A 21,198-nucleotide genomic window follows, 5' to 3' on the forward strand; every position below is an offset into this window, starting at 1 on the left:
TACAGAACAGTCTCTGACGAGGTGCTGGGAGTTTTTACCGGGTTTATTCTGATGCACTTGCATCAAAACGTTTAAAAAAAGAAGAAAGGGAGAGGTCCATAATGGTGTAACAAGAGGAATGGGACGAGATGAGAAGGGTGGCACAGTGGACAAAGTTGCTGATTCCTAATCTGAGAAGATGGATAGACTGCGAGCACCGGCGTTAGGATTACTTCATGACGCAGATGCTCACAGGATATGGTTGCTTCAGGGCATACCTTTACAGATTTGGAAATTCAGAAAATGAAAATGCCTATACTGTGAAATATCAGACACTATCTCACACACTCTATTGGTATGCGATAGATGGATAGATGACAGGAGCCTGCTTGAGAGAGAGCTAGGAAGTAGGGTGCAATCAGTCACGGAACTGGTGGAGGAGATGCTTAGGTCATCAGATCGGTGGAGAGCAGTTCAGAGATATGTGAGGAGAACGTTGGAGAGAAAGAAACAGACAGAAAGGCGACCTGAAAGGAGGCAGGGTGTCCAGAAGCAAGCAAACATGATTGAACATGAACAGGGAGAGAAGAATTCAGTCATAGTGAGAAAAAGCTAGAATGCGTGAGAATGAGAGATCGGGTGAATGTCGTGCCGATGTTGCGTCCTAATCAGAGCGATCGGGTCGGTAATTCACCGCTGAGGAGGGTGTTTTTTAGCAGGTAGGTCTCTGGCATTGACAGCGATGGTGTCCGAACAACCCTGCGTGAGGTCTCCAATATCATCGTGGCCATGCTGGAGGAATCCTGCATAACATTTTTCGAACACTTAAAACCTGATTAATATTCTAGAATATTATTATCTTCTTACTTCCTCCATTAAAAAAGTCAATCAATACTTTATTTTGGACTTCTACAGTGACCTGGGTTATATTTGTGATTAAATTATTGTATTCAGGATTTAAATCATGATAGTGTTAAGCAACCCCTTAAATAGTATTAGTAGGTTACTCAAAATTTGCATGGCCTACCAGTAAAAGTTAATATACTTGCTACATAATTTATACACATAATTTAGTATCCTCATTGTGGAAGTCTCAAGTAACATGAATGATAACCCTGCTAAAGTTATGCTCCTCATTATTCCAAAATTACCCTAGATGATAACAAAATACTAACTTATTTATTTACAGTATTATCATTATGACTCATTACAATAATATTCAGTAGTAACCTTAAATTAATGCTGATTTTTTTGTTCCATAATAAATTATCCTAATTTGTAAATAACGGAGTTATTTATAGCCAATAATCAACAGCATTATTTTTAAAATATAAAATGTATATTTTTGACAAAAGATATTACATTATGAAGCCTATATGCATATAAAAAAATTATCATGACCTAACATCATAGATGTCAATGATGTTTAATCACTAAGGACAAAAAAATTAGTAATGATTACCAATTGCTGTATTCCTTTGTATACTGTAGTATCCTTATTCAAGGTCTTTCCTAAATATGTACTAAATAAAAAAAAAATTTAACATGCAATCAATAACTAGAGCTCTTTCCTTACCCTAATCTGACCTGTATGTATATACCTAAAATAATATTAAAAATATTCTAGTTAGGTATATTTTTGGTGGTTTTAAACATAAACCAAAATCTGAACTTTAATACATTTACGTAATGCCAAATTTTTTATTGGTATTTAAAAATAAAGCAATAAAATCTTTTCAAAAATGAAAAGAAATAGCAATAATGCAATTGAAATTGTCATAAAGAATGATTACACTGTTTATATGATACTCTGAGTATGATATAGACATAAAAGAAATTAGCAGGAAAAAATTTGAAATACTCATAAAATAAGGGGGCTATGTCCTTATGGATTTATTGTTTGTTTTCCCTTGAGTTTAAATAACTTATAACATTAATTATATTGAAAATTTTTAAATAAAGTAGGTAAAAGTGATTGTTATTATCAATCAAAATATCCTTTATTGTCAGAATATACAATTCTTATTGACACAGTTACATTGTTATTAATAAATGCAAAAATAAAAATTTCAAAAACAGTACACATAAACAAACAAATGAATAATAACATAAAAATATAAACATTATAATATTAAAATACTTTCTCCTGAATATTATACCTCCCTGGATAACAAAATATTAACCTCCATTTAAAATGTAATTAATTGTAATTTTTTGACAAATAATTGGAGATCATTAATTTTTTTTCTCTTGTAAATAAAATACCTCTAAGTAAAGGACCTAAGTCTCAATCTGTAAATCCGATATTGTGTGGTAAAATGTTACTACTACTACTAAGGATTTCCACAGTTTTCACTGTCTTCCTTCACTCAACCGTTTTCTCCAATTTTCCCTGTCATTCACTTGATCGTCGGCAAAACTTAAGGTGTATAGGTATTCGTCTCTTACTGGTATGCCCATTCTTTCGCACTTTCTCCTCCATGGTTTGAGTGTATTTTCCAAGAATATTTTAAACAGAGTAGGGGACGTAGCACAGCCTTGTAGAAGTCCTTTTGTCGTCTTAAATGGATTGTAAGCTTTATTTCCACATTTAATAGTTAAATGTTTAATAAATAATTAAATGATATGAAAATTAAATAAAAATAATCAAAATAGTTTAATAAATAATTAAATGTGGTAAAATGTTATACCCACTTTATTCTTTTTTATAGCGCCGAAGCTTGGACTATTAATGTGGACTTGATGAGAAAGCTGGAAGCTTTTGAGATGTGGCTGTTTAGAAGAATTTTGAAAATACCATGGACTGATCATGAAGAAAATGGTGTTGCACAGGATAGAAAGAGACGGAGAACTTTTGAGCACCATTAAAAGAAGAAAGAAAATAGCAGAAACAGGTTAGTATAAATTGGTTAAGGTCTAAAAACATTAACTGCAATCATGTTATATTATAGAATAGAATAGAATAGAAAAAAGCTTTATTCTCAGGATTCACAAGTTACACACAAATATAAATTGTCGATAGAGAGAACAGTGTCAATTACAATTTATAATGGTTGCTGTAACAACCTACACTTAACATAAAAGTAATATTAAAATATAATAATAATAACAGTGACATTTAGATTCAGATAAGAGCCCTCAGTCTCCCTGCAGGTCAGCTTGAAGGTATTCTTCCACTTTGTATGGTTCAAGGTGTATGAGCAACTGTTGAACAGACTTTCTATATTTATTTATGTCAGTTTCTATTTTGATGCTGTAAGGCAGTTTATTAAAGAATTTAATACAGGCATATTCTGTGGTTTTCTCAGATGCTGTAAGTCTATGTATTGGTATATTATAGTTTATGAGATTGTTTCATGTATTAGTATTATGGTTTGTTATGTGTTTCAAGAATTTATGTCTATTTTAAAAAATGAAAAGTAAACATTCATATATGTATGTTCCAGCCATTGTTAGTATGTTAAGCTTTTTGAAATTACCTCTACATGAATCCCTGTATTTCAAGTTAAGTAGAGTTCTGACTGCTCTTTTTTGTAATATAAAAACCTGTTCAAAGTTACCACTACCCCCCCCCCCCCCACCCCCAGATAACTATTCCAAATCGCATTACAGAATGAAAATTTGAAAAATATACAACTCGTTTACATTTGTCGTTCAAATATTTGCTGTTATTCTCAAAGAGTAGCAGATAGATGCTAACCTGTTACAGATCTCATTTATATGCACTCCAAAATCTAAATTTTGGTCAATATGTACCCCCAGAAATTTTGTGCTTTGGTTTAGAGCAACCATTTGTTTCTGACAGTTTCTGGTAAGGTACTATTATTTGTTTTAGTGACGAAACAGATATAATTTGTTTTTTCTCTGTTCAGTATTAGTTTATTCATATTAAAGTGCCATATTAAAGTAAATATTGAGCCATCTCTGTGCTTTATCTAATCTATTATTAGCGATATTCAATAAATTATTCAAGGATGACCCTATAGTTAAAATGTTAGTATCATCTGCAAATTCCACAATAAGAATATTCTGATTGTTATCTGTAATGTCTAAAGCTAAATCATTTACATAAAAAACAAAGAGAAGAGGACCCATAATACTTCCCTGAGGAATTCCCACTGAAATGAGACCTTCATCAGAGAAGCAATTTCTTCCCTCATACTCAAATTTTACTGTCTGTTTTCTGTTTGATAGGTATAATTTTATCCAATTATAACCTGGCCCTCTAATGCCATATCTGTAAAGCTTTAAAGTATCAAATGCCTTTGATAAATCTAAAATTATACCCATGGATATATCTTTGTTTTCATAACCCTCATTTATCTTTGTTATAAAATCATAAATGGCAGTCTCTATAGATTTTCCCTTAAGGTACCCATGTTGTGCAAGGCATAACAGTCCCTCACTATAGAAAAAACTGAGAAGCCTGACACACATGACTGTTTCCTTAGAGAATGATGGTAAGAGGCTTATCAGACGATAATTTTCTAGTAAAGTGGCATCACCTTTTTTTATATTCTGGTTTTACTACAGCTATTTTTATGTTTTCTGGAAATATCCCATTTATGAACTTATTGTTTATTATATGACATAATGGTATAGCTAGCTCATATGCACACAGTTTTATTATATTTGTAGGTATCCCATCATAACCTGAAGTGAATTTATTTTTCAATTTTCTAATTAATTCAATTATTTCATTTATAGTTACTGGCAATAGAAAAAATGAGTTTTTGTTAAACTGTATTTTGGTGCTGAATTCTATTTTTGGTATATTTTTTAAAAGATGAGTAGCAGCATTTAAAATGTGTAGCAGATTAAAGTCTGATTTGTAAATTGTTAAACCCACTCCAATATTTAAATCTTTAAAAATGGATTTTAACACAACAAAGCCATGCAATTTTATGATAACCTCCTTTCTACCCAGACTTAAATCAAATTGAGTTTCTCTCATTGCATCTCTCAAACAATATGTAGCACAAAAAATACATCCTTTAATATTAGAAATGTCCAAAATTATTTAACAACTTTTGATGAGTTTGGTGCTAAACTCGGTTCGCTATTCCCAGTCCGAACTGTCTAGTGAATTTAGTAATTATTTTTTTGCGAAGTTAGTTACTTTTTGGCAGACTAAAAGTGGCTGGAAATTACTATACAACCAATCACACGTACTCATAGCCAATATTAATAGTAAACAAACTAAATAGTAAATAAAATAGAACTTTGCGAATTACCGACAATCAATATTTATTTATCTGCGGCATATAATAAATAGTTATGTTAAATTATAACAACTAAAATATATTATTTAAATATATACTACCCAAAATTTGATGGGTTTAGTATACACTTCCACTATTTAAAATAATTCTTCTTTTTTTAAAGAAATAAGTCTGCAATAGTAGGATACTTGAGCTATTAATACTGAGAAGTAGGAATTGTTGTGTTGTAGGTTTCCGACAATGAATCTGTCAAAATATGCCCGAGCTAAGCGAATGGAGTATAATGAACAGAAAAAACATTATGATCACACAATAAAGTGGGAAGTAAGTTTTTGGAAGCAGAATCTTTCATAGACACAGTAACAGATAATTTTATAATTAATTTATGTGATGATTCTGAATCATAAAGTGAAAAGGAAGTTGATGATAGCGACATTGAATGGAAAACTACTTATACATTAAATTTAATAAAATCATATTCCCTAATTTAATTAGTAAATTATTTAAAATTTATAAATTTTATTTTTCTCATAAGTATTTTTTTCCTAATTGAATTGAAACTTTCAGAACTATTACCTAAGTAGTTGTTTTTAATAGAAAATTCACAATTCTTTGTAATAACAAACTAAGTATAATTCAAGAAAAGGATTTTGATATATTTTTTTTATAGAAAAAAAGATCTACCTACCTAAATCAAATTATAAATATACTTCCTAAAAGAGATTATCATGTTTTGGTATCTACAACCACTGATCCAATATTAGCAAATTAGCTAGTTAACAATAATGAGATTATATTTTGACAAAAGATAATAGTTACAATGTATTTAGAGATTAACAGGTATATTGGACCCAAATGTTTGTAATAAAATAGCCAAATAACCATATTTTAAGATCAATAGTTGGCAATTTTTAAATTTGTTTTGTGCTGTGCCATAGTCCTGCCCAAGGGGCACCTTGCACAAAAAGGTAAAAAAAGAGTATTTGGTGTGCACACCATGCCAATCTCCCATAGGTCATGCTAGTCACAGACAAAAATGCATAAAAATTATTTTAAAGCTATTTTCTTAATATTAACCCTTTCGCTACGGGCCAAGTATCGGTTGCGCGTTGCTCATATATGGCGCCGGGAAAATTTTGAACTACAGCCTTACAGCTGTAACAATATTGTTTCTTAAGACTATAAAATAAGGTCCTTATGTTTATAAAAGTATTACTTAAATAAAAATAAAAAAAAATGTGGTATGTTAATAACTGTTTCTAGAAATTGCACTAATAGCACTAAATATGTTTCACAAGCATACATAGGCTGAAAGATTACATCTAAGTAATCTTATACCACACACTGGGAAAGCTGTTTATTGTATGATTTTGCTTTGGTAATATTTCACAGAAATTACAAGAAGGCTTTTAAAAATCGGGCATATTTTAAATCGGAATTACATAAAAAAGAACGCTTTGCACCGAATAAAAATCATTACACAATCATTAGTAAGTGAAGGAGAATTCAGTGATATAAATTTCATCTCCGTAGACACGGTTCCGGTTTATTAAACTAGTACCTATACAAACAATAACCATAACACATTATACAGCTTTTTTACATTGCATTTTATAGAAATCTACATTATAAAAAATGAACTATGTAAATTGATAATAAAGAATATAGGTGCATATATGCCTCTATATTCTTTGTTGATACTGTACTTTTACTAATGTCTATGCTTTAATAGAAAAGAAAAACAGTCCTATTGTTTGTAAAACTTTCTATACAATTTTCTTAACAATTTTGCTAGTGAAACTTAGAACATTCAATAATAAAAGGTTCACTTACATCATATTCAATTTCCAATTTATTGATTTCATCAGTAGTGGAGTTTAGTTTTTCTAGTTCTATTTGAATCCTGGGATCTAATTCACTTTCTTCATCAGAATTATCCATAATTGTATCTTTTATTCAGTTGGGTCATTAAGCATTCTAATGATTAAATGACCTAAATAAAAAACTAAAACAACTTCAGTTGTACCGAAATATAAACAATTGTTATAGTTTTTCGCTTACATTGCAAAAACTTCCAACACTAATCAAATAAACACTGAAATCCTATTAATATACTGTGACGTATCTCCACAATTATTGTGCATGAGAACAATCAAAAAATATTTCTATGTACGCTTTCTAATTTTAATTTGTTATAGATTTATCTTATCTGTCTAAACGACTAACAGTTTAAACGGATCACAATGCTTTTTATCACTTTTTAAGTTATGCAAAAAAATTCACAATTTTGTTATTCTATCTACAAATTTCTAAAATACAAACAATACAACTGTCTAATTGACAGTATAACGTGAGTAAATAAAACTAAAATATTCTATCATAGCCTAATTATTGACCTTTTACGAGGTATATACATAGCTACCACAATATGTCATGTCAGATGTCAACAGTCAACTCTTGTTGCTTGAAAAAAAGAAATTCATGTAATTGGAAGGCTGGAAGCAGAAGCAGAGAAGAAGCTAATGACATACGTTATTGGTAATGACATAATTTGACAATTTATTGTTTTTATTTTTCCTGTCCCCAATACTTTTAGAATCTTAGCTCCTTTCCCTAAAAATCCTTTGTAGTGTTACGAACTGGAAACTTACTGTCTGTATTCATAGGTAAGTAAGTTTTATTTACAAAATTTCTGCTTTTAATACAATACTTCAAAATTTTAGGGAAATAGAAAAACAATTATCATAACCTATAAATTATCCCGACCTAGCTCTTTTGGATATATTTTGATGGATTTTTTTATATGAAAATTATGTCTACAAGCTATTCCACAGCATTGTCACACATTGTTTTAGCTGGTACGAGCATTTATTGTTATCTTGGTGCAAAATCAATAATATATGCAAGATGTTCATATGCCTCTATTTTGATTAATTCCTTACTGGGAGTGTGGAGATGGGGTAAGACTCTATGTATATATCCTTATAAAATTACTAATTGAGCCATCTGAAATTATTTTAAACTAAAAATAAATATATAGTAGTGCATACAATAGACAGTTTGTCCTAATGATAGTTGGCAGTGTATCAACTTGTTTTATTGTCTCATTAAACTACATGTGTTCATATAGAACAAAACGAGCAAGTTTATTTTTCATTATAGTATATTTTTAGTACAATTCTTGGGACACCACTATTTATGTATATGATTTTATGAGGGTTTACAGTTGTAATTTAATATGTTTCCTGATAGTTCAATTCGGAGGAAGTTTGACAGATGCCTTAGGTCAATTTAGTGTCAGTAAAATGCAAAATACCTGAGTTAATGATAGTAAGTTGAAATTTAGGAGTGAAGTCTCATGTTTTTCGTTATTGAAGATATTTTTCATATATAACACCTAAAATATCTGATAGTATTACAAGGATACTTGTTACAAAACTTTGTCTATGATTATTGTACTTAAGAGTATAACTAGATACATGTTTAATTTAATTACTATATGCAATGTAATGCAATCATTGTTGACATAGATTGATAAGATTGACAGATTTCATAGTATAAAATTTGTAACAATATAGTATAGTTGGTTTAGAGGACTTTTCATCAAAAAATAGTGTCAGCCATTTTTTTCGAACAGACATTTTGTAAACAAACGGGTTAAGTTAGTAATATAAATAATATAGATCATCATCATCATCTTGGTGCTACAGCCCTTAGAGGGCCTCGACCTTCTCAAGCTTTCTACGCCATTCTATTCTGTCCCTCATTCCCCATTCACCTTAGCTTTGGTCTACCCCGTCTTCTCATTCCTACGGGCTGCGCTGTTAGAATCTTTTTTATCATGTTTGACTCAGGGTCCCGGGCTACATGTCCTGCCCACTGCAGGCGGTTTCGCTTAATTATAGTGGTAATATCTTTACCACTAAATGTATGCTTGTAGATATTCTGCAGTTCAAAGTTATATCTATGCCTCCATACTCCGTTCTCACAGACCGCTCAGAATATCTTGCGTAGCACCTTTCTTTCAAAAATGGATAGAGCGGATTCATCTGTTTTCGTTAACGTCCATGCCTCTGATCCATATGTGAGAACGGGGACTATCAGTGTTCTATACAGCCTTATACGAGTTTTTTGAGACAAACGTTTGTTAGCTAAGTACTTTGATAGACCATGATAACACCTGTTTGCAATTATTATTCGCCTTTTTATTTCCTCAGATGTGTTATTATTGGGGTTAACCGATGTCCCTAGATATATGAACTCTTTGACTGCTTCGAAGTTTTGGTCATTGATGATTAAATTTGTGTCAACCAATATAGATAATTATTATAAAAAATACCAAAGAAAGTCTAGTCACTGAAATAAATAAAGTGCCACAATTAGCAAATGAATTTTTTTAATCAATTACGAATATGATACCTGTACGATAAGTAACAACAAAACAGTGTTTTTATGGGTAATATGTATCTGTAGAGTAGGGAGGGCGAGTTAAGTTCCACAGCACTTAGACCACAATTTACCCATTGTGCATCCTCCCAGGGAGCTGTCGCCCTTAGCTCATTGCCCATCCTGCCATTTCTAGGAAGGTGGATAAGTCACCAGGAGACATCTCCCTTATGGAATATGTAAGAGTGATACATGCTCTAGATCATTTAAAGACAAATGCATATATTATTTTATAAATTTTCTAAAGCCTTTATTTCTTTATTAACTAAAAAATACTTATTTAATAAATATTTCTTTATAAATTTATAAATGTATGACATATAAGATATACATCATTGTCAAATCTGTCTGTACAAAAAACATGGCAGCTGATGAAAAGTCGTATTGAGCTTAGGAACATTTGGACATATTCATTATATATTATCAGAATCATACAACACAATAGTTCCTTACTTGGTTGGCTGATCCCAGTCCCAACTCTGTAGTATATTAGTAATTTAGTAATTTTTGCTGCTTTTGGTTTAATTTTAATCCACTGGCATTGGCTTGAAATTACTATACCATCAAGCACCTGTGCTCATAACCAATATTTAAACAAAAAAATCTTCACAAGCAGTTTATTAACAAAATAAAACTGCATCATTTACAACAAAAGTTTATTTTTGAAATTGTATAGTTGCTTATGATTAGTATTTACAAATGGGAAGTTTTTGATGAAAATTAATGAATATACACTCCCATTATTCATGATTATTACTCTTTTTTAATTAAAGTTGTCTGCAATAGTAAGGATATTTGAGCTATTAATACTAAGAGATAGAAATTTTTGTGTTATATGTTTAGGACAATGAATATGTCAAAATATTCCCTAGCTTAGCTAATGGACTATGTCTATACCACTCATTTTTAATATCTGAATAGATTTACTGCTGCAGACAAAAATTATACAGATACAATTTATCAACACATTAAAAAAATGTTTAAATGTTGATTTTAAAATTTTATGTTTTTTATACAAGGTGATTCAATGAAATGGTACGATTTCTAACAAACAAAAACTGAAAAAATATTTTTTTATTAAATTTAATAAAAATAACTTACATACACAGATGGAAATTAATGTTTAAGTGAAGAAATATTCAGTTTTTTATGATATTGGAAAGGTGGCCTCCATTTTGTTGGATACATCCTTGCAATCATGGTACAAAGCTGTTAACAACATCAAGTAACATTTCTTGAGGTATTGCTTCCACTTCTTTGTGTATCCGTTCTTTCAAAGTCTCAATAGTTCTTGGGGGATTACTTTGAAAATACTTCCAAAGATATTTGTCGCATAGGGAGAGGTCCAGAAACTATGAGGTAGCCAGGGAATATCTCTGTTTTTACTCATAAGGCGACCAGGGAATGATCTTAGTAAATCCATTGACACTAGTGATGTGTGACATGTTTTACCATCCTGTTGAAAGGTCATGTGTTCATTTCTGTAATTCTTGATTGCTGAAAAAAAAATATTCAACATGTGCACATATAGATCAGAGTTTACTGTTACTGCTTGCCCATCCTCTTCCTCTAAAAAATAAATTGCACACCACACAGTTACCCTTTCTGAATGTAGGGGTCTTTTATGTAATTGCCACTGGAGATCTTCATGCAAAATTCTGCTCGTAGTGGTATAGGTATTCTAGATTTAAACTTCGTTGTCATAAGGGGTCTTCGAGGATGTGCAGGATAGAGTTTGGCACCGTATCAATATTCTGTGGTGTGCGAGAAGTTCTGACACTGCCACCTCTTTTCTGTGACGTTGAACCACTACTTTTAAAGTTCCTTACCCAGGTCTGAATAGCCTTGTTAGACTGAATGGAGCGCAGGGTGGCAAATGGTAATGTAAACCAAACGCTCATGTGTACATTCACAAAACTTTTACCATTTTTGTAATAAATCTTCACAGCAAATGCTCGTTGTTCACCTGACCAGTTCTCCATGATAACTAAACTTTCCACTATCTAGATTCACAACGTTTACGTCGCAAGCCCGCGGCTTCTCTATTTTTTTTTGTCAACAGCATTGCCAAATCGTTCCGTTTCATTTAATCACCTGTTATATTGTTATTTAAAAATAGAAAGTTATTAATCAGTCAATGAATATACACTCGTATTGTGCATGATTGTTCTTCTTTTACAGTTATAGATTAATATTTCTTATTACTAAAAACTTTTGTTAAAAGTTTCAGAATGGTACTAAATGGGTTATTCATTTTAATTAAGTATTTGCTTTATTTTTTAAGAGTGAATCATAATGCTAGGTTTACACTTTTCCATTATTATTCTTGATTGGAAATTTTGTTAATGGTTAAAAATTAAATAAATATTTTTACCATACAAACATAAAAACCATACTAACAGACATGAAACCTTTGTCAGCATAAGGTATTGTTACGAATTGATATATTACACAAAGATTTTTTAAAATTAAGATATTCCAACTTTTGCCATAACACTAGATAAGTATGGTAAATGTTAGTTACACTTATTTTACGAAGTATTCAAATTTATGAAACACTACCATAACAATATAGAGTTGCTGATTTCATATTTTTTCCTATCATTGGTAACAATGAAACAAGTCATAATTTTATTAGTAAATTTTGTGAAATCTGTAGTTTTTTCTCTTTTAGGAAACCCTTCTTATGGACCTGATGCAAATAAAGTGTACAAAATAACAACACTCTTACAAGACTCAATTGTGCTTCCATTCATAGTTTCAACACTATGGATTCAATATGATATTTTTCAATATACTTATGAGGTAGCCTTAGCTAACATGATCATTCCTCTTATACCCGTTGTTTCATATTTATCAAATAGCAATTCTACAAACCTAGAATTATTAGATGGTATATTATTTTTAAATTGTGGAGTTCTTCTGTGGCTTTCATTTACTGAAGAAAATTATTTTGGCTTGGCAGCAGGCGTATCTTACCTGGTTAATTATTTTTGGATAAAGAAGGATGATAGAAGACATTTTGATATACCTACTCAGGATCTATTCAACTATGCAATGTGCTTTTTTGCATATTTTAGTCTGAGGGCTGTTTTGGATTAAAGTATGGTAATTTTTGTTAAATTCTGGTTTACAATATCAAGACTGAAGTTTTAGGAGAGCTGTAAAAGAGTTGATTGGGTTTGATAACATGATAAAGATGGATTGTGATAACTCCTGTTGTTTTATTTGTGTTAATTTTTATATGTAAGTATAGGTAACATGCTTTTAAAGTCTAATGACGATCAATATTTTTGCTGAGAAAGTATGATTTAATAAGGATAATATTGATTTAATAAGATTAGTTTTCTCTGATAGGTAATGTAAAAAAAGAATATTTTAGTCCTCCATATAGACCCGTTTATACATGAATATAAAATATGTCCTATAAACATATATTCTTAATAATTGTTACATATTTTACGAATCTTAATTGTATTTTTTATGACTTTAATTTCAATTTTTTTTAATATTGCATTGATACATTAAAATATTTTGGTAATTTTAAATTTAACGAAATATAGAAATAGTATTTTAACAATAGTATTTCTGAAGAAATCTTTATGGCAAAATATTCTAAAAAAAAAATAGGTGAAATATGTAGCTGATAGTAACAAAATCAATATTATTGATAATGATGAGATGTATGAAAAAAGAGGAAAAGTAAAACAATATAAAAATATTCAAGATATAAAGGTGGTCAAAAGAAAATAAACATAATTGTGTGCCAACAATATACAAAAGTGCTTTTAAAAAGGGACAGCCCTATCCACAATCAAAATATTTATTTTCCCATTTATAAAAATGACACACATAGGTACTCCTTTGTATCAGCAAAATATTTGAAATATTCTATCTAATGGCAATGGCCAAATAAACTCTGCAGTACACTTTTTCTACTAAAATATATCAACGAAGTACCAGCTCCTTAATTAACAATCATCTATCCTCAAACACCTATTTAAATGATATCAATCCAATAAAATATTCTTTGCAAAAATATTCAAAATGAAAACTTATGCAAGTTGCGAGATGTCAAAATTCGGTACATGATCATGATATACAGTGATGAGTGCCTTAAGAACCGGCAAAATAACGCAAAAGATAGAAAACATAATACGTTGTGAAATAAAAAGAGATGAAACTAGTAGAGGTGGGAAATTATCGATAGAAAACTCTAATTTACATTACATTATATTAGGACTATCGATAGTTTCCCACCTTTAGACGTTAGCTTATGAGCTAGTTGACTTCAGTCATAATATTACAAGTATGACGTCGAACATTAACATTTTTTAAATTTCGCATAAAGTAAAAACTGATTGAAGGCAATAAAGCAAATGTAAATAAACAGTTTAATTAGTAGTAATGTGATAATTAATTCTGTGTTGACGAATACAGAATAACAAGCTATGATAATTCTGTATTGAGAAGAGTGTATGCGACGTCTTAAATCATAGTTTATTATTGATCAATACTTTAATTTTGGATAAAAAAATACTCCTACTTAAACTGCTTTTACTTACATTACGTGATACGTATTACTATGACAAGTCAACCAGCTCATAAGCTGACGTCTAAAGGTGGAAAATTTTCGAAAATTCTAATGTAATGTAAAGTAAATTATAGGTTTATATCGATAATTTCTCACCTCTACTACTTTCATCTCTTTTTATTTTACAACGTATTATGTTTTCTATCTTTTGCGTTATTTTGCCTCTTCTTAAGGCACTCATCCCTGTATATGTTAGGAACATGTTCTTTGAAAAATGTGATATTCCTGGGCAAGCCCAGATGGAAAAACAAAGAATGCAGTTTGCTTTATAATAAGTAGTAGAAAAGATATTATTCGGGATATAATGATCTTTCGGGATGATAAGAACGAAAAAAAAATATTGTCACAAACACAAATGTGATCTAACAGAAAATTGAGTTATTCTACAAACAACTGTATTTTTAGAAATTTTCGTTAGACGATATCCCTGATATAACAGAATATAAGATTATATCAGCTTTGAAGGAGATGACAAATAACAAAGCACTGGGTGAGGATGGTATTCTAATAGAGGCGATAAAAGAAGGCAGTCAAAAACTTATAGAAGCCTTAAAAATTATATTTAACAAATGCTTATGTCATGGGAAAAATTCCGTTGCATTGACTAAATGCTAATATTGTTATAATGAAAAAAAGAAGACATTACCGAATTTGCAAATTATAGACCTATAAGCTAGATTGGATTTGAGGTTTCTGCGGGAGTTATATGTGATTTCTGTGGCTTTCCGGGTTGGACATCGCGTTGAATAGTTTTGGTTTTCAGAATTGTTTTGACGACGTTTCGGCAAGACAACACTTACCATTGTCAAGGCGCATTAGTTCTGCTTTTTCCTGATATTCGAGGAGGAACTGATGACCATGTGGAAATGACCATGGCACATTGTTTCGGAGGGGAAGCAATGTGGCGACAAAATGTGTCGCCACAATATTTTATTTTATTTTTGCTATCATTCAATGTAGATCTTCTTTATGTTTTAAAATGAGTGTTGGTTCATTTGAAGAGCAAGTTTTCCTTACTAATTTGTCGTAATGTTTTTTCGTTATTTCCGACCGAGATTTAGTTATTGTACTTCTGAGCTTCTTTGGCCATTATTCGTTGATTTCTAATTCTTCCATTTCTCCTTACTCTCTTTTTCGAAGTTATCTATCAAAAAGTATAAAGGTAAAGGTATCATTAAGGAGCGCAGAGGTCTTTGAAGTCATGTGGTTGTCTTTCCATTTATCGAGGAATAAGAGATTTCCTCTTGAAGGAAAAGTCCTAGTCTTGAAACTTGGTACATCTTAAGTTCTTCTTGGTCCAATAAAGAACCATATTGAATCTGTGATTAATTAATAAAGTTACATATAACTTCTTATAGGGAAGACTGAGCTTCTTGAAAGTTGGTATGATCATAGTTTCTTTAGGATATGAATAAATAATGTGTCAAAATTGAGGCCAAAAGCTACATTTTTTTTTACCAGAAATTATATTAACCAGAGGCTGATGCTACCATCAGTCAGTATCTATTAGTATTAACGGCTTATATTAATTAGATGTCGATGAAATATAGATTGTAGATAATATATGAAAGTATATCTGTATTATATATTTTATTTATTATAATGATACATTATAAGTACATGAAAATAAGCAAGCAACCACAAATCCTACCACCTTTTTTTATAGAAACCTAAGTCATCGAAGCATTTAACGAATTTGTATACCTGGAAGCGCTCGTCACCGCTGAAAATAACACTACTGCAGAGATAAACCGCAGAATTTGCACGCCCAACAGACGAGAAATTCTTGAGGAGGCTAGGACCCACGCAGGTTGTAAAGCCAGAATAATGATGATGAATCGAAATCTTTCTAACTAAATCATTTACTTTAGACGTTTGGCAGCTTTCATTACTCGTATTTGCTCGTATATTATGTTAGGGTAGTTATTGGCCAGTGGAACATATTTCGTAGCTTACATTGCTAATTTGTATGGAGTTTTCTTGTAATAGGAATCTGTGTGACGCAGTTCAAGGTATTGTTTTATTAAGTATGTACCACCGTTGTTTGTTTTATTTGAAAACACCCTTGAAATGACATATTACTAAAAAGGTTTAAATTTAAAATATTTTGAATATATGAACTAAAAATAAGAGTTACTTGAAAAATAATTAGCTATAATAGTTTATGCTTGGCACCTATTAATATGGCAACTATGGATTGTTTAAAACCCTATAAATATATAAGATATTTTAAACCAGAATTTATTATTCAGCTGTTTTTTCTAACTACTAAGCATATATGCTAACTGTATTTGAGTCATTTGACTAATATGTATCGTATACTATAGAGCATTTGAAGAATTGTAAATATGTAGGTGGTCATTACATATTGCGAGTTTACATTTCAATATTTTGGCATCAATTTCAGTTAGCAGTGTATGCTATTTGGCCCTAATATGAGTTCTGTGGAAGGAAGTACGTTAATTATGTAGTTTTGAAACTTTAATACAGTATACAAAGTACATATATGGAGCCTAGAATCCAAGAGATCAAAGTGCTTTCGAGATCATGAATTTGATAATGATATTCAGAAGAATATGACTAAGTTGTATTTTTAACATGCGTTTTTTATTGTATAACTACGAGAACTCAAGAAAACCTGTTAATTCATATTTAAAATTATTTTTATGTGAGATTTTATGTAATTAAATTGCACATAATTTCGTATGCTACATTTGAATCTTTTGTATTCCCTATCTGGACCCCCCTATCTTCTGAGTTTAAATCCATAATGATAGTGTTTTAACAGTAAAAATCTTCTTATTCTTATTGCGCCGAAATAGCGGCTCCCGAAGATATCGGTCAATGTTTTGCCGAGCCAACATCGCAGGTCATTAAGCCAATTGTGTCTTCTCTTATTTTTGACCTTTTCCCCTGAATTTTTCCTTCAATGACCAACCAGTATTTCGTATTTGTGTCCCCTCATTACATGCCCAATGTACGTTAGTTTACGCCCTGTGTTCGTTGTCATCAGTTCCTTGTTCTTCTGCATTCTGTTAAAAACTTCGGCCATAACGCTCGATATATTCTGTAATGTTGTCTATAATTTCTGTCGTCCTGACAGGCTGCTGGCAAGAACGACTGTATTATCGGCATATCTTGTATTAATTGTTTTGCCGTTGATTATGATTTCTGCGCTATTACCTTGAAGAGCCTCTGTGAAGATGTTTTTCGAATACAGGTTAAAGAGAAGTGGGGACAGTATACATCCCTGGCGTACACTTTTTCTTATGGCTATCCCCTCCGACATGTTGCTCTCCATTCTTGAACTATTTGATGCAAATACAGTTCTGTGATAATTCAAAAGTCATCTCATCTATACTCGTTGCTGCTAGTTTCTGTTGTTGATCGCAATCAAAAGCTTTGCGATAGTCTATAAAGCAGGCGTATATTTCCATATCCATATCACAGGCTCTCTGTGAAAGCCTCTCGAGTTCCTACTTCGTTTTTGAACCCGAATTGAGTGTCGTCTACTTGCTGCTCGCACTTCTTCTATACACGGGTGTCTATGACTCTCAAGAACGTTTTTAATATGTGAGACATCAACCTTATCATGCGGTAATCGTCACATTTAGATGCATTAGCTGTTTTGGGTAAGGTGACAAAAGTTGATTTGAGCCAATCTGAAGATATTTTTCCAGTGCTGTAGAATAGCTGATCAGTTGTAGATCTTTCTTGTCGGAAACCGGTTTGATATTCCCCGACAATATTTTCACTTAGTTGTTGGAGTCGTTTATTTAGTATAAGTAAAAACTTTGTACGCTGTGCACAAGAGGGTTATGCCGCGATAATTTTCGCATTTCAGTGTATCCTCTTTTTTATAGATTGGGCATATAATCCCGGTTTTCCATACGCTAGGGACCTAGGGATCTTTTCATCATTCCAAATCTTGTACATAAGCATATACATTTGTCTTACTGGATGTTCCCCACCTAATTTATATAGCTCAGAGGGGACGTTGTCTATAAATAGAGCCTTGTTATTCTTCTGTGCGCGTTTTGCTTGTTTTACCTCTTCCATCGTCGGAATTCTATATTTTCTGTGTCTCAATGTGATGAATGTCCTTATGCTCTTCTTTTTCTTGCGTCCCTAGAAGAGTTTGGAAATAGGTTTTCCAGACTGATTTTATTTCTTTTGGATTACTGATTATTTGTCCTTTTTATTTCTCCATAGATTTGTTCGGGGTTTGTATCCTTTTCTTAAATTGCGTAGATATCTTTACGCTTTTCTTATATCATTGCTTTAGATTGAGATTTTCTTCCATTTTCAGTATATTAACGTTTTCGTGTTTTCTTTTCTCTGTTCGGCATATTTTATCTGCCGTCCGTCTTCCTACTTCGTAGCTTGCTCTTGTTTCCATATATTTCTTGTATTCTTCATTTCTTTTCTGTATGGCCATTTTACACTCGTCATTTAAACATTATCTTTTTTTTGCCTATGATCTTCGGTGCCTAGACTGCCTGTATTTGTCAGTGTTTGTGTTATTTCTGTCTCATAGTTCTGTTTGATATCTTGCTGTCTCAATTTTTGTATATCTAGTTATTCTGTTGTTTGTCGCTGTCTGTCCCTCCTGTTTCTTTGAATTCTGAATCTGTATTTTATCTGTACTGTACTTTATCTCTCTAGGAGATGGTCAGATCCGCAGCATACTTCTCTTCGGCTCTTTACATCTTGTTTGCTTGTTGCAGCCCTTTTTTCTATCAAGACATGGTCAATTTTGTTGGTGGTTGTTTCACCAGACATTATCATACTACAACTGCGTTATTATATTTTATGATTATAAACTCTGCCTTTCTATAATAAAATACTATTGACAAATTAAAACGTTATATTTAAACAATAAGTAAACGTTAAATTATAGTTTAATGATAATAATAACTTTTTGCCACAAGACAGCACTTTTTGAGATATGAGCTTGGATCACAGTGTCATTCAATAGACTGTGGTTTTTACTAACTATTTTTGCATTTAACTCTGGCCAAACGTGTAACTTTTACCCCTTGAGTCCACAATATAAATATTATTGAATGGTACTAATTAGTGTTCTGAATATAATGTGAGGATACTTTCACAAAGTACTTTTTTTGTATATCGATGCGAACAATTTTTAGTTACTAGAAGAAATCTTCCTGATATTGGTACTGGTATATGCTGTACTTAATTGTGTATTACCATGTGCTTTCGTTACATACTGAAATTCTTATTTTTTGGTACTTCAGTGAGGTGCTGGAAAAGGGATTTTAAGATACACTTGCTCTAACGGCCTTAAGAGTTATATGAAAAACTCTTTATTTTTTTCCTTCCAATTTTTGGTGGAGACTGGTCTATATAAATATATTTTTATTATTAATTTGACTGTTGTGTTAGCTTTGTAAATTTGTGATGTATGCATATCATTGTTCTATGTCTATTTTTATATACATATTTTAAATGTACATTATAAACAGAGATATAATAAAGTTGATATATATATTTTAACTAGCGTTTTATTTGAAGTCAGTGGGAAGTAGAGAGGAATTAAATAAAACAATACATCAAGAACGAATAAGTGAAACTACCCAAAGAATTACATTACATAGAAAACAAATTTCCATTTCGGTAAATCAGTTCAAAGTAACAACAAGATGAAGAAATTCAATTTGCAATAATTAAAATCATTCGCTTAACACGTCTTCCAAAACAAACAAACAAAAAGTACTATTTTCTAATAATGAGTATCATAAAAAGACATTTAGTAGTCATCGGTTAAACCGAAAACAGACCAACTAAGCATATTAAAACTAGGGCGGCCTGACACTGCGACCTTTACATATCTATTGTGCTTCCCTTTGTCACTTTAAGCTCCTCATCCAGACCTATTCGCTTAATGAGCTTTCACAGCCTTGAGAGATGTCCTTTCATATGATGCTTTTGGTTTTTTCTCTTAGTCTTAGTTCTAGATACCTTGTGAGGTCTTCACACTGACATAATCGGTTTCTTCTACTTCTCGACAGAATCGACAAATGTCTTCTTCTGCCAAGCCCGTACTACTCAAATGTCTATTGAGTCTACAATGTCCAATCAACAGCCCCACTACCTCCCTGACAGTGTTTCGATGGTGTGACTTAATGAATTCTTTAGTTTGTCTGTTTTGTGTGAGTTCACAACCCCAAAGGCTACGGGTCAATTAATGCCTTCGCGGGTAAGTTTATCAGCCTTCTCATTGACTACGTAGCCTTTATGCCCTAGAATCCCTTACGCCCTAGTTTTGAATCAACCCGCATATAACTGAGAGCTTTTAGAGTTGCTTGACTATCGTAGTAGATCACAATTGAGTAATTCTCCATTTGCCGACAAAGCGGCAACTTCTGCCGGAAATACGGTGGCATATGTTCCCAAGCTAAACCGGATTTCTGTCCTTGGTGTTATGCTGTATATACCAATCACTATACCATCATCGGTTTTGGAGCCGTATGTATATCAACTTTGCCATAACTGAAGGAGCCGTTTTCTCTCTTTGGTACCATGATATTACAATGTTTATCACTTTGGGCCATTCGGTCTACAGTCAGGCCCAGAACGGGGACCGCCTCTATCTTCTGATATAGCCATATAGTGTAGACTGTAGTCTCGACCAAGGGTATGGGAAAAAAGGTTCTATGCATAATCCTTCTAAAACGAACGATTACAAAGTTACTGAGTGTGTACATGTAGACCATGCCACAGAATAATAAACAATCAGAATGCCCATTCTCAGATGCCAGCTTTGAAGTTTGTCAGCATGCGATGATCATATTTTAAACGGAAACAGACTCGAAATGAGAAATTTGTGACAAGCTACGGCAGAACTGTAATTTAAATTTTTAGAGATTAATAATTTAGCACATTTAAAATCATTTAATCTATTCTTCAACTAAAAGTACGAATAAAATAGTGCAT

General features: G+C 31.7%; 2 protein-coding genes across 4 annotated transcripts in view; one reads left to right on the forward strand and one right to left on the reverse strand.

The window, feature by feature from the left end:
- Positions 1–7,573, reverse strand: part of pcs (SH3 domain-binding protein parcas) — a 42,751-nt gene extending 35,178 nt beyond the window's left edge. The window contains exons 1-2 of one of the 2 annotated variants that reach the window (XM_072526912.1): positions 7,263–7,573; positions 7,035–7,206 (exon numbers count right to left, since the gene is read on the reverse strand). In XM_072526912.1, the coding sequence (XP_072383013.1) occupies positions 7,035–7,142 (108 nt within the window). In that variant the 5' untranslated portion in view covers positions 7,143–7,206; positions 7,263–7,573. Of the gene's footprint in view, positions 1–7,034 lie in introns of both variants that reach the window. The other variant, XM_072526911.1, reaches the window with a different exon arrangement.
- Positions 7,574–7,713: 140 nt separating this feature from the next.
- On the forward strand, positions 7,714–19,758 carry LOC140437402 (uncharacterized). 2 transcript variants are annotated; one of them, XM_072526914.1, is made up of 3 exons: positions 7,714–7,867; positions 7,925–8,161; positions 12,322–19,758. In XM_072526914.1, the coding sequence occupies exons 2-3, from the start codon at positions 8,005–8,007 to the stop codon at positions 12,747–12,749; spliced, it is 585 nt and encodes a 194-aa protein (XP_072383015.1). In that variant the 5' UTR covers positions 7,714–7,867; positions 7,925–8,004; the 3' UTR covers positions 12,750–19,758. The 2 variants fall into 2 exon arrangements, with proteins under 2 accessions (XP_072383015.1, XP_072383014.1); XM_072526913.1 differs by having other exon boundaries at positions 7,726–7,871.
- The last annotated feature ends 1,440 nt before the right edge of the window (positions 19,759–21,198 follow it).

This window comes from Diabrotica undecimpunctata, chromosome 3, assembly GCF_040954645.1.
Source record: "Diabrotica undecimpunctata isolate CICGRU chromosome 3, icDiaUnde3, whole genome shotgun sequence".
Taxonomy (NCBI): Eukaryota; Metazoa; Arthropoda; class Insecta; order Coleoptera; family Chrysomelidae; genus Diabrotica; species Diabrotica undecimpunctata.